The sequence below is a fragment of the Siphateles boraxobius genome, unplaced genomic scaffold (genome assembly GCF_051911475.1).
Source record: "Siphateles boraxobius isolate OS27281-9 unplaced genomic scaffold, OSU_SipBor_1 46, whole genome shotgun sequence".
NCBI classification, from domain to species: domain Eukaryota; kingdom Metazoa; phylum Chordata; class Actinopteri; order Cypriniformes; family Leuciscidae; genus Siphateles; species Siphateles boraxobius.
In genome coordinates, this window is record NW_027509097.1 from 18,127,380 (window position 1) to 18,140,772 (window position 13,393).

General features: G+C 43.1%; 1 protein-coding gene and 1 long non-coding RNA gene across 2 annotated transcripts; both read left to right on the plus strand.

The window, feature by feature from the left end:
* Nucleotides 1-7,603: 7,603 nt before the first annotated feature.
* Nucleotides 7,604-10,541, plus strand: LOC143710329 (uncharacterized). The gene is made up of 10 exons (XM_077201289.1): nucleotides 7,604-8,015; nucleotides 8,143-8,206; nucleotides 8,313-8,366; nucleotides 8,706-8,768; nucleotides 8,972-9,025; nucleotides 9,275-9,328; nucleotides 9,487-9,534; nucleotides 9,946-9,987; nucleotides 10,191-10,235; nucleotides 10,468-10,541. Exons 3-10 carry the CDS (start codon nucleotides 8,336-8,338, stop codon nucleotides 10,539-10,541), a joined length of 411 nt encoding a protein of 136 aa, XP_077057404.1. The 5' UTR covers nucleotides 7,604-8,015; nucleotides 8,143-8,206; nucleotides 8,313-8,335.
* A 449-nt stretch (nucleotides 10,542-10,990) lies between these two features.
* Nucleotides 10,991-11,756, plus strand: LOC143710299 (uncharacterized). The gene is made up of 4 exons (XR_013194515.1): nucleotides 10,991-11,037; nucleotides 11,151-11,204; nucleotides 11,416-11,448; nucleotides 11,606-11,756. It is a non-coding gene; the product is annotated as an uncharacterized LOC143710299 (long non-coding RNA).
* Nucleotides 11,757-13,393: the final 1,637 nt, after the last annotated feature.

Sequence of the window (13,393 nt, forward strand, 5' to 3'; positions counted from 1 at the left end):
GGAGGCAAACAGGTCTACCTGAGCCTCCCCGAACTCTCTCCAGATCAGCTGAACCGCCTGGGGGTGGAGTCGCCATTCTCCCGGGAGCACAGCTCGTGATAGCTCGTCGGCCACACGGTTGAGCAAGCCGGGGACATACATGGCTCGAAGCGACCTCAGATGCTTCTGACTCCAGAGGAGGAGATGGCGGGCGAGTTGCGACATGCGACGGGAGCGTAGACCACCTTGTCGGTTGATGTACGCAACGGTCGCAGTGTTGTCCGTACGGACCAGCACGTCCCTGCCCTGTAGCCGTCTTTTCAAGCGGGTCAGGGCGAGATGTACTGCTAGCAACTCGAGGCAGTTGATGTGCCAATGCAGTTGAGGGTCCGTCCACACCCCTGACACTGCATGCCCGTTGTACGTGGCACCCCAGCCGGTGGCAGAGGCATCTGTGAATACCACAGCGTGCCTGGACACCTGTTCCAAGGGGACTCCTGCCCGCAGGAACGAGGGGTCTGACCACGGGCTGAAGGTCTGGCGGCACGCCGGTGTGATTGCCACCCGGTGAGTGCCATGATGCCACGCCCATCTCGGGACTCGGCCGTGAAGCCAGTGCTGAAGCGGTCTCATATGTAGCAGGCCGAGCGGGGTTACCGCTGATGCTGCTGCCATATGCCCCAGGAGCCTCTGAAAGAGTTTCAGTGGGACCGCTGTCCTGCCCTTGAACGTGTTCAAGCAGTTCAGCACCGACTGAGCACGCTGCTCTGTGAGGCGCGCTGTCTGGGCGACCGAATCCAACTCCATACCGAGAAAAGAGATCCTCTGCACAGGGGAGAGTTTGCTCTTTTCCCAGTTGACCTGAAGACCCAACTGGCTGAGGTGCCTGAGCACTAGGTCCCTGTGTTCGCATAGCTGATCTCGAGAGTGTGCTAGTATGAGCCAGTCGTCGAGATAGTTGAGGATGCGAACGCCCTGTTCTCTCATGGGAACAAGGGCCCCCTCCGTGACTTTCGTGAAGACACGGGGGGACAGGGACAGCCCGAAGGGTAGGACTTTGTACTGATATGCTCGACCCTCGAACGCAAAGCGCAGAAATGGCCTGTGTCGAGGAAGAATCGAGACATGAAAGTACGCGTCCTTCAGGTCGATCGCTGCAAACCAATCTTGGGGACGGATGCTTTCGAAAATGCGTCTCTGCGTGAGCATTTTGAACGGTAGCTTGTGGAGGCTCCGATTCAAAACTCGCAGATCCAAGATCGGTCGTAACCCACCCCCTTTCTTGGGTACAATGAAGTAGGGACTGTAGTGCCCTGACCTCATATCGGCTGGAGGGACCGGCTCTATCGCATCCTTCGCCAGTAGGACTGCGATCTCCGCACGCAAGACATGGGCATCGGCTGCTCTCACTGTAGTGGAGTGGATGGCCCGAAACTTGGGGGGACGCCGGGCGAACTGAATCGCATAGCCGAGCCTGATGGTTCGAATGAGCCAGCGAGACGGCCTGGGGAGCGCTAACCAGGCTCGCAGAGACCGTACAAGCGGGACCAAAGGGACCGAAGGCGTACCCGGAGTGGGGCAGCGAGGTGGAACACAGGGACGCAGCTCGGGAGGCTCTCTCTGGGAGGCGGCCCGTAGCGGGGTCTGAGTGTGCTGTGCAGCACTTACCTGGTTCCACGGGGCAGGAGGTGCGGGAGGCGGCTCGATGGCGTTCTCGGACCGTACGCAGCTGCCGGCTGGCGATAGAAGAGGCGGATGAGAGTGGTGAGGATTCTGACCCCCCACTACTCTCCGGGCCCTCTTCGGACCCAGAGATGATAGAAACTGCTCTTTTATTGAAAATTTGGGTACCGCTGGTTTTAAGGCCAGCGGCGGAACACAAACAAAACGGAACAAAGGATTTTCCACCAGGCCCTCTTCCGGGGGAGGGAGCGATGCAGTCATCGTCTCCTGGAGAGCAGTCCCTTCCACCTCTGGGTCGCCCGTCCTAGGGCCGCTTACCCTTGGCTTTGCCGCCCCTCTTGGCGGGGGCCTGGACGGGCGGGGCGCCCTGCCTGCGACTGGCTCCACGGTGCCGCTTGGATGGAGGCTGCTGCTGCGGCGCGGGAGCAGGGGCAGACGCAGGCGGACGCCCACGGCGACGAGCAGACCGAGGAGCCGCGGGCGGTGGGGTGGAGGCAGCAGCTGACCGCCGCGGCAGGATATGTTTAATGGCCTCAGTCTGCTTCTGTACAGCCGAGAACTGCTGGGCGAAGTTCTCGACCGCGTCGCCGAAGAGGCCGGTCTGGGACACGGGGGAGTTAAGGAACCTGATCTTGTCGGTCTCCCGCATGTCAGCCAGACACAGCCAGAGGTGGCGTTCCTGGACCACTAGTGTGGACATCGCACGACCCACTGACCGCGCAGTGACCTTCGTCGCACGAAGCGCGAGGTCAGTTGCGGCACGAAGTTCTTGGAGAACTTGTGGATCATGACCACCCTCGTGCAGGTCCTTCAGTGCCTTGGCCTGATGAACCTGCAACAACGCCATAGCGTGCATGGCAGAGGCAGCTTCCCCACAGGCCTTGTAAGCCTTGCCGGTCAGGTCCGACGAGTACTTACAGGCCCGGGAAGGAAGACACGGTTCTCCACGCCAAGTGGAGTTAGGGCACAGTTGCATAGCAACGGCCCGTTCCACTGGCGGGATACGCGCGTATCCCTTAGCTGCCCCGCCATCAAGGGTGGTGAGGGAGGAGGAGCCACCGAGACGGTTTCGGGCAGTAAAAGGTGCCGTCCACGTCCCTGTGAGCTCCTCATGCACTTCCGGGAAGAAAGGCACTGGGGTGGGTTGCTGAGAACCAGCGCGCGCCACCCCGAGATACCAATCGTCCAACCTCGAGGGCTCGGGACACGGTGGAGGGTTCCACACGAGCCCGATCCTGTTGGCGGCCCGGGAAAGCATGGCCATCATCTCCGGGTCCGACTCGGGCACCGCTGACACACCTGAAGGAGGCAGCGGCTCCGAGCCGTCGTCCGCAGAGAGGTCTGACCCACCCTCCGATGCAGCGATCGACATCTGGTCGTCGCAGGGAGCGCCGAACGAAACGACCGGTACACATCTCGAGGACGGTCCAGAACGTTCCGTTGGCAGCTCAACTGGTTGCGGAGCATGAGAGGAGTGAGGGTTCCTAGGGGGTTGGTTCCCCGAAGGAAGCGCGCTCACTGTAATCCTCAGGTCACCCGTGTCACTGCCCGAAGCAACCCGCGAAGGGGGGTTGGAACGAGGTGCAGGCACGGGGACTCCGCCCCTTTGCAGGAACGTGAGTCTCGACCTCAGCTCCGAGATGGTCATCTTCCCACAATGGGTACATGACTCATCCACGAACGCTGCCCGTGCGTGTTCGAGGCCCAGACACACGAGGCAGCGATCGTGACCATCCCGCGACCCCAGGTAACGACCGCATCCAGAAACACACAGATAGAACGTCATCTTGAAAATGACGCGAACTATCTGTGTGAGCTCTTTTAGGGACTACTCTCACTGGTGCTGAAGCACGCAGGGGAACAGCCACAGCGATCACAGACGGGAATGTGCACCCGTCTGTGCGCTGGATCTCTCTCGCTGGAGGTCTTACCAGCTGTTACAACAGCTTTTGAGCGCTTGCCAGGCGCACCTTACCAGCTGTTATAACAGCTTTTAAGCGCTCTGAAGCGCACCTCACCAGCTGTTAAAACAGCTCTTTTTCTTTGCTCAGTTTTTAAAATAAAAAAAAAAAGAAAGAGAGAGAAAGAGAAACTGCTCGCGCTGCCGTGCTGTCACGCCCGCACCGGGAAGGAGAGGTCCAGAAAGGCTCGTAGTAGTTGGTTTCAACTGAAAGCAGAGACATCGAAGTGTTTGGCTCCGAAGCAAAAAGCTAGTGTGCAATCGCACCAGCTGCTCGTTTATACCCGCGCTAACGAGGGCGCGCAGCTGATACAAATGATTGCACGCCAATGTGTATTGGCTTGTTTTAGTTTCACTCGAAGTAGATTGGCCTCTCTAGCGAGATTCCTATTGGTCAGTCATGACCTACGTTGTAGTGACTGACCGATAGGGAACAGAAGTTTAACCATTTCATCTGCAACAAAAATAAAATAAAAACGAAAAGAGGGAGCCCATGCAAGCAATAGCCGTCATTTCAACGTCCCGGTTAAATATAGACCCAATATAGTCCGGCTATATGTAGCCCACTTCTAGCCTAAATAACTATAAATCTGGTTATATGTCATTTTTTTCTAAAATAATTAGCGAGATGGTAGATATTACATCATGCTATCAAAGTCAACTGAGATTACAAAGTGTTTGGCTTCATTTATTTGCCATGTTATATGTGTACTCTGTGCGTAGACGCGATCTAGCTCTCTAGTAGACGGGCTATTTCCAAGCAAGTAAAAGTCGTCATTTCACCGTTTCTGTTTTACCCGATATAGTCCGTAACCCACTAGTCAAAATAACCTTGAATTTGTATACATGTCGTTTTGGCCACAATAAATTACGAAATTTATGATATTACATCATGGGAGCAAATGCAACAGTGATTACAAGTTGTTTGGTTTAATTTCTTTCACGTTATTCATAGTCTATGCATAGTCACAATTTAGCTCCTTGTCAGACCGACTATTTTTAGGCCACTTTGAGTCCAAAGTAAAAAAAAAAAAAAAAGTTTAAGGCCAGGTAGTGCATAAGATGGCTGTTATCCAATCCCATCATGTTTGCAACAAGATGCCATTCATGACATGGTCTTTTTTAGCCAAGATTTAGCTCTGAATTGGACGGGCTATATCTAGTCTACTTTTAGCCAACACTTTTGTAAACATTTTAATTAGCATTATCTTCGCTGTCACATAACATTCAAAGTTATATAGACATTCGACGATAATATTGTATTATCTTTTATTTTAAGTTCTATAAAAATTCAATTTAAATTCCCAAGCGCTAGATGGCACAAGCGAAGCCCTACCGAGATATGACTACAACATGGAATAGGCTACTGGTGACCATAGACTGACGCACGACAAGATCTCGCGGTAAGGATTTCCGCCATTTTCAAATGTATTTTCCACGAGACAGCAGTCGGAGAGCAAAGTGCGAGCAGAAAACCTTTCTACTTCAAACTTGTAAGTATGTGTGTACGTTTTTAATTGTTCATTTTTTAAATCTGCTACATTATTAGTCATAATGTGTCGGTACCGTGACATTTTAGCGTTAACATAGGAGATTAATTTTCCTGTCCAACAAGTTACCTAATTTACACGTGTAAAGTTACTGCAACTGTGTGTCCTTATAATTTATTTTTATAATTTATGTGGGCATGGAACTATGAAACGTTGTATTATTATTATTACAAAAGATAGGCTACAAATATATTTTAGTTTTTAGATAAATAACTTATATGAAATATGAGTTTTTGATTTAAGTTAATTTTTCAAAGTGCTTTTAATCTTGATTTAAAAGAATTAAGAGATTCAGCATGCCTGCAGTATTATGTGAATTTGTTCCAGATATGTGGTGCATAAAATCTGAATGTTGCTTCAAGTTTAGTTTTGACTCTGGAGACAGAAAAGTAGCTGGCTACTGTCCCAGATGACCTGAGAGGTCTGTTCTGGATGTTTCATAATACATCAGAAAATGTTAAATTTATTTCAGCCTTAAAACGTTCAATGCTTTTAAAACCAGCAGTGGTATTTTGAAATCATTTCTTTGACAAACAGTAGCCAGTGTAACCTCTGAACTGTCGTGATGTGATCCACTTTATTGGATTTAAAGACACTGTTTATTGTAAATTATTTTGCACAGTAATAAATATACAGAACAGAACATTTAATTTTTTTTTATATGTTCATTAGAGATAATTGGGTAAGTGATAAAAAAGTATCTACAATTGAGGGAATAACTAAAAGTAGCCTATGTTTTTTAAATGAATATAATCTTTTTCACCTTCATTATAATTAAAAACATAATGTATATTTCATTTTCAAATATGATAGTAGTCAAACATGTCTTGGGATAACAGTGTTACATAGTCAATTGTAATGTTATTTTTATTATCATATTCAACAGTTATGGATCCCAAATACCTAAGAGAATGGCGTCGATTGAGAGAACGAGTTAATGCTCTCGCTGCATCAAGTAGCAGCTTGGATGAATATCTAGATTTTGATGTAAATTTACAAGGAGATGTATCGGGGGATGATACATTAATACAAGGAGATGTATCTGGGGAGGGTCCATCAACACAAAGACATTTGTCTGAGGAGGGTCCATCTTTGATTGTAGATGCAGAAGAGGGTCCATCAAATTTAGACTATGGATACAAGGAAACTGTTGATTCCAGTGACTCTAATACAGAGCTGATTCTGATGACACACCATCATTACACAAAGATTTGGCTGAATGGGCAACAACAACAAATCAAACACATGCTGCACTAAATAAGCTGCTGGGAATATTGAGAACACATGGGCATACACTTCCAAAAGACAGCAGAACACTGCTTCAAACCCCTTCTGGACTTGAAATTAAGAATGTATTTGGTGGCCAGTACACATACCATGGCTTAGAGCCGGGCATTCTCCAGTTCCTTTCACAAAACACATGGTTTACAGGCACTGTAGACCTTACTATCAATATAGATGGTCTGCCAATATTCAAGTCCAGTAAAACACATTTTTGGCCTATTCTAGCTAAATGTTCTAATTTTGAGCCATTTTTGGTTGGTCTCTATTATGGAAATAGCAAGCCCGAGCCTGTTCATGACTACCTTCGTGATTTAATAGCAGAATTGCAGGTGCTTATGTGTAATGGTGTCCTCCACAAAACCACAGTGCACAAAGTAACTCTGCGGGCATTCGTATGTGATGCTCCAGCAAGAGCATTTCTAAAGTGCATCAAAAGCCATAATGCCTTGCACGGATGTGAGCGTTGTCTTTCAGTGGCCACATCAGTTGAGGGCAGGGTTGTCCACTTAAATACAGCGTCTTGTGAGAAACTCACTGATGATAAATTCAATCAGTTGCAGTATCCTAACTATCAGAAGGAACCTACACCTCTAGCCCAAATCGGAATCAAATGTGTCACACTATTTCCTCTTGACCACATGCACCTCATTTTTCTCGGAGCTGTGAAAAGATTACTTACTTTTTTGTTGCGAGGCCCAGTTATTTGCAGGATGCAAAAAGGGCAGACTGAAAAAATCAGCAATAAGTTGGTAAAACTGAAAGGAGCTATGTCTGCAGAGTTTGCCAGGCAGCCAAGATCTCTGACCGAACTTGATCGCTGGAAAGCAACTGAACTTCGGCAATTTCTGCTGTACACAGGACCACTTGTGTTGCAGGATGTTCTGTCTCAGGACCATTACCATCACTTCCTGTCATTAACAATTGGTATGTCTATTCTCTTGGATGATGATGATGCCAGAAGAGGACACTACCTGGAATATGCCCAAGACCTGCTGGAACACTTTGTGGATACCTGTTCTGAACTGTATGGGGAAACTTTCCCAACATACAACATCCACTCCATCAAACACATTGCTGATGATGTTTTTAACTACAAGTGCTCTTTGAACGAGTTGTCCTGATTTCCGTTTGAGAACCGTTTGTTGCCCAGGTCACTAAAAGATTGGCTGAAAAAGCAAATACACTGGAACACATGAAGCTTCCGAGGCGCAAACCGTACTCCATATCGGCCAAGGCACCAAATCACTGCTTCCTTTTGGAGACTGAGCAAATTGTGTTTGTGAAGGAAAAGCGTCATGATGGAATGTTGGTTGTGGATGTTCTTGACCCAAAGGTCACAAAGCAGCTGTTTGATCTACCTTGTGAGTCAAAGCTGATTAACAGCATGTATGTGATGGAAAATGACCTTAGCAGAGCAAAGAGGAAGCTATTGGAGGCAAAGGACCTGCATAGGAAGGCAGTGTGTTTACCACATGCACAGGGATTTGCCATATTCCCTCTTCTGCATGTCTTTAAGATGAACTGAAACTTGGTCCTGTCTTGTCAGTTAACTTTTCTGGGTGAGAATATTGCCGACGTCAATTAATATACCGACTCAAATGCCAGATGATCCTAAAAAATCTAGTTTCATCATTCTTCTATTTGATTAAGGTTATTAACAAATCTTTAAATTTGTTCAATCCACAGGCCATTATGTCTCAACGACTGAGGCATGCACCAAAAAAATAAGATTATACTGACTACATCCAAGGTATTTTCCATTTTCACCTTTCAGTTTCTACTACCACTTTGTTGATTCAGTTCAAAATCTCAGAATTGATTTGAAAGTACCATGGCCAAATTGTAATTTTTTGTAGATATTAGCTTATCGGAGTCCTGGATGCCATCACCACCACCACAGAACCGCAGAGGTAATTATGCTATTATTATTTTCTTTTTTAAAAATAATTTTCAAAAGATTGAATATGTTATATATAACAACTTAGTATGCATTTAATTTTGTAACAAGGCTTTTTTAATCACATCATTTGTTAAATTAAATATCATCAGGTGGCATGAGAACATATTTCAGAGAACATATTAGGAGCAGTAACAGTCCATGTTCTATGCTGTCAGTCAGACTGCTGTGACTCTTACATTGAAGCTTTTGTGTAGTATATGATTGCTTTAAGAAATGCTATTTTTTGGATAAAAACATCAGTGTTTACTTCACATTTTTATTATTTTTATATATCCCTTTCATGTTATAGTTTGTACTTTCCCTGTGCCACCCAAAAAATATGGTACGGCCTCCAAAGCTGACACTGCCTCAGGTACACAACACAACATTATAGTATAATTATTTTGGTCATGTCAACATTATTTATTTAAAAGTACTTTTTTCTTTATATATATATATATATATATATATATATATATATATATATATATATATATATATATATATATATATATATATATATATATCTTTTGGAAGTAAAAAATAATTTTTGCTACCAATAATAATTCTTTTTAGGTACAAAAAATAACAATGGGAGCAAGCTGATGAAGAGGGTCCATTCAAAAATGGGTGAGGTCATTAATCTTAATTGTAAACTAAGTGGTTATGGATATTGGCCATTTCATTAATTTGTTTTTGCAATATTAAAAGGAGCATTTCTCCTGCAATCGCTTGGCTTCTAATGGTTAAATGTGTATGTACTTGAGCAATACAAATTAAAAACTTAACTACTCTTATTGTGAGTGTTTGAATGACAGGCATTCTGTGTAAATAACTTTGCTTAAAAATCTTTTATTATGAATTTTCTTATTTTGCTAGTTCCATTTGAAAACTTTTCTGAGGACCTTTTTGCAACTCCACCTACCGCAAAACGTAAGTATACTTGTTTGCAAATATAAATACATAATGTTTGCCAATTTTTATGTCTACTACATTAATTTAAAGTTTAGACTACCTTACAAATTGTAACATTGTGTACATACTGCTAGTAGTGTTTTTTTAAAAAAAAAATTATTTAAATCTTTCATTAGGTACTCGTATAAGTCCATTGGATGACCATGAAATGTCTACACAACCAAGTATGATATTTAATGTAGACCTAACTGTAAATTCAGTTTATTATATCTTGTTGTGCTGTATTAACAGGGCACATTTAACTTATTATGCTGCAATCAGCTGCCTTCTACTAATTTCTAAATTAATCAAATATGAAGTGTAAATTGTATTTCAAAACAAGCATTGATCATTCACCAATGGCTTCTGACTGTGATTCTTGCAATAAACCCAAGACATACATGTACTAACAAAAAATAATTTGCAATATTGTTTTTAAATTAACCATGGAGATATTTTACACTTTATTGTATAATTGGAGAAATTAATGTAAGGTGACAAGAGCACTGTATATGAAGTCAAATGTTCTCTGTTAGTAGTACAACAACGCTATGAGGCAATTTATTTTAACCACCAATTAATTTTTTTTTATATAGGTTCTCAAACAACACAAGTCCTCTCTCCAATTCTTGAACAAAGTAAAAACAATATTCTAATTTAATAATGATACTTCAGTCTTTTAAAGGAAGTATAAGTAGTTATGATTGTAGTGTACAAACAAGAGAATTGAATACCAGTTCAAGACATCAGACACCTTCAGAATAGCCAAAAGTTGCATAATGGTATTTCATTCATTGCTGGTTCAAATTTGATTGCACGTTGTTTTTCCATGACTACAAAGGCACTCCATGGTCTCTGGACTCCACAAGAATCGATACGCCCAAAAGTATGTTGTGATTTGCTAATTGTTATTTGTTGACTCTAAAAGTTCTGCAGAGAAAAATTGCATTTATTTGAGAAATTAATGAGAATTCACTAAGTAAAACAAGACCCCTGTATTTCTGAAAGAAAAAAAAAACTTAATAAAATCTAATTAATTTATCTTAGGTGGTGAATGCAATACAATGATAGACGTTACTGATCTTTATGTATTTATAATCCAAATATGCTTTCATCAGGGACAAAGCAGGCAGGGTGTCATGATTCTGCCCTCGTGTCCTTGATTTTCTCTAGTCTTGAGGCAGGATCATGACAGAATCATGTTTTGTGTGCAAGCACATGGTCTTGTGTTTTGAGCCATGTGCTTGTGTTGTCTCGTCACGTCACCCCGCCCCCTTGTTATCCTCGTCTCGTCATTATTGTCTAGTCAGTTTCACCTGTCCTTGTCTAGTCAGCTTCACCTGTCTTTGTCATTAGTGTCTCCCTATTTAATCCCCTTGTGTTTGCTGTCCTGTGTCGGTACATTGTCTAACTTTGCGTGTTAATCCCTGTGAGTATATTGTCTGAAGACCTGTTTAATCAGTATTGTGAGTTTGTTTCCTGTCAAGTCAGAGTCTTTGTTTGTCATCGTGTCTTAGTCTTGTTATACTCTGCTCCAGTCCTGTTTTACCCCCTCGTGGGTTTTGTTTTCTGTTTTGGTCCAAAATAAATCATTTGAGTGTCATCTGCTGTCTGCGCCTGGGTTCTCCTTCCATCTTCATGATACAGGGGTCGTTTTTTAGAACGACCAAAACGCACCTCAACCCCAGGTAATGGAAAAAACAATACAGATAACTCATGACACAGCATAACATAGATTAATTTTTGGGGAATGGTGAAATTGATACACTTATAATATATATATATATTTACGTGATTACAGCTTCCAGGACAGAGCGCCAAGCAGCCAGGACTCCTCCAGGCAGAAATTCTCAAAGTTAGTATGGACATGCTTATGAGCTGAGTTTATGCCCGTCAAGCTCAGACGGAGCATCAGTTAAAATAACCTATTTAACATATTAATTTTAATGTGTCAATGTAAATTTGGGGTCAGCGTAACTACTTTATACCAATTAATTAGGAGAACCTTTTTTTTAAATTTTTTTATTACATATCGTTTACATGTGTTTTCTACCTTTTTTTTACAGACAAGCAAGACAAATTCCCAATGACAGACAAAAGTAAGTGTCTATTGATTGTTACTAAAATATTTTTCTCGATTTTCCTGAATGTGGAAGTAAATAAAAATGTTCTCCTTGTTGTCCCCTATATATGAGGAGGCAGAGATACTATTTTGTATGGTAATTGATATTAACACAATGCCTTTATTGCAATTAGGATTTCAAAGAAAAGTGTTGACGCTACTTATTGAAATTAAAGAAGAACTGAGAAAAATTGGAAAAAACGTGGAGCCAGACACTGTGTTCCACATGCCAACCTTGGCCACTGAGGAGGATTTCAAAAACCTAGAGAGGCAGTTGGAAAGTGAATATATTATATATATAATATATTTGAACTATAATATTGAATCTATGACTGAACAATGGCTTTTAGCATAAGAGACTATGAGCCAAAAAACCAGCACTTATGGGATTAAGGGCAACAATTGATTACTGTTTTATAAATTAACAGGTTATTTTATTTTTTATTTGGTAATTTTTTTTAATGTTAATATCTTAAGGTTTTTTTTTAATTATTGTTTGTAATATTTTATTGCTCATTTTTATGTTTGGATCTTTTTGTAAATTGTCTAAGTTGTTCATGTTGTTTGTGTAAATAAAACTTTTATATTTGATTTGTTTGGGATGAATTGTCATTTATGAGAATCTGCTATTTTCGAAGTAAAAGGATCCTTTAGCCACATTTTATTGGCTATTACATATGGTTCTTCAATAGCTGTGTAATAGAAGTCTAAACATCACCCAAGAATAGACTAGTCATCAATTAGATTTTCACTGACAGCCCAAATTTAGCCTTGTTTTAGCCTAGACCCATATGTACTGTCTATTAGACGTGTATATGTAGTTGTTCAATAGCCGTCTATTTGATGACTAGTCTATTTTTGGGCTATGGTTAGACGTCTATTAGGCATATAAATGTAGTCGTTCAATAGCCGTCTGTTTAATGACTTGTCTATCCTTGGGCTATGGATAGGTGGTCTATCAGATTTTCACTGACAGCCCAAATTTAGCCTGGTTTTAGCCTAGACGTCTGGGCTGTGTTTTGACGGCTATTAGACGTCTTTTAGACGCAAATTTGCTTGCTGGGAGATCTTTAAGCTCTGTAGTTCAAACTATAGCTACAAATTACTGTTGCTTGCAAAATGGATTAACCATATATTACCCACGTCAGGCCCGGATTGGCCATCTGGCAATTCTGGCACATGCCAGAAGGGCCGGTGTTATTTTCTATTGTTTTGGGCCGAGCTGACCACGTTGCTCTCCTTGATCATTTCAAATTCAATTCACCGCTACTTTTTCCCATGCTTTTTCCCTCTTCCTCGCTATGTTCCTCGCGCTCGCGCCCGCGCCGCTGCTACCGTCTTCTTCTTCTTCGATAGTAGCCTAAGCTACTGTCTGTATACTGCCACCTGCCTTACTGGAGGTCTAGCAACCCAAGTGCAAGCCGCCACTTCACAGACACAGATAGTTGCGTGTTCTGAGTTAACACAATCAGAGTGTAAAAATACGGGATATTTTACGGGAAAATACTTAAACGGGAAGACAGCGGGAAAAGAGCTAAAATACGTGAGAAACCCGGAAAAAACTAGATGGGCCGGCCCATATTTATAGGGGGGTTTCTCCCCCTAGCTACTGGCAAGTGATATGGCAGGACGTGCATGCGGAAGTGATAGGCAGAGGCCCTCCCCTCTGCCCAAAGTAATATGCTCCACGTCAAGAGTACGCAACCAAAAGCGGGGAAAGAGTAAAATAAATGTTGCTAGTATGTCAGTGGCCGATCATTGAAAGAGTAGTGGAGAAGAGCGCGCTGATGCAACGGCTGCTGATTTAATAAGGTAGGTCATGCTTCTTTTTATCATATATATTCTATTGTGGTTTGGTCATGGTGCTTTTTCTTTATTAAGCAGTTGTGTTGTGTGCGTCGTGCCGCCGTGCCATGCTCGTG

Excerpts from the sequence above, each read along its gene's own strand:
- LOC143710329 (XM_077201289.1), top strand. The coding sequence starts at position 8,336 with ATGCCATCACCACCACCACAGAACCGCAGAG. Across the intron at positions 9,329-9,486 it reads AACTCCACCTACCGCAAAAC|GTACTCGTATAAGTCCATTG; the intron begins GTAAGTATACTT and ends ATCTTTCATTAG. Across the intron at positions 9,988-10,190 it reads CTCTCCAATTCTTGAACAAA|GCACTCCATGGTCTCTGGAC; the intron begins GTAAAAACAATA and ends ATGACTACAAAG.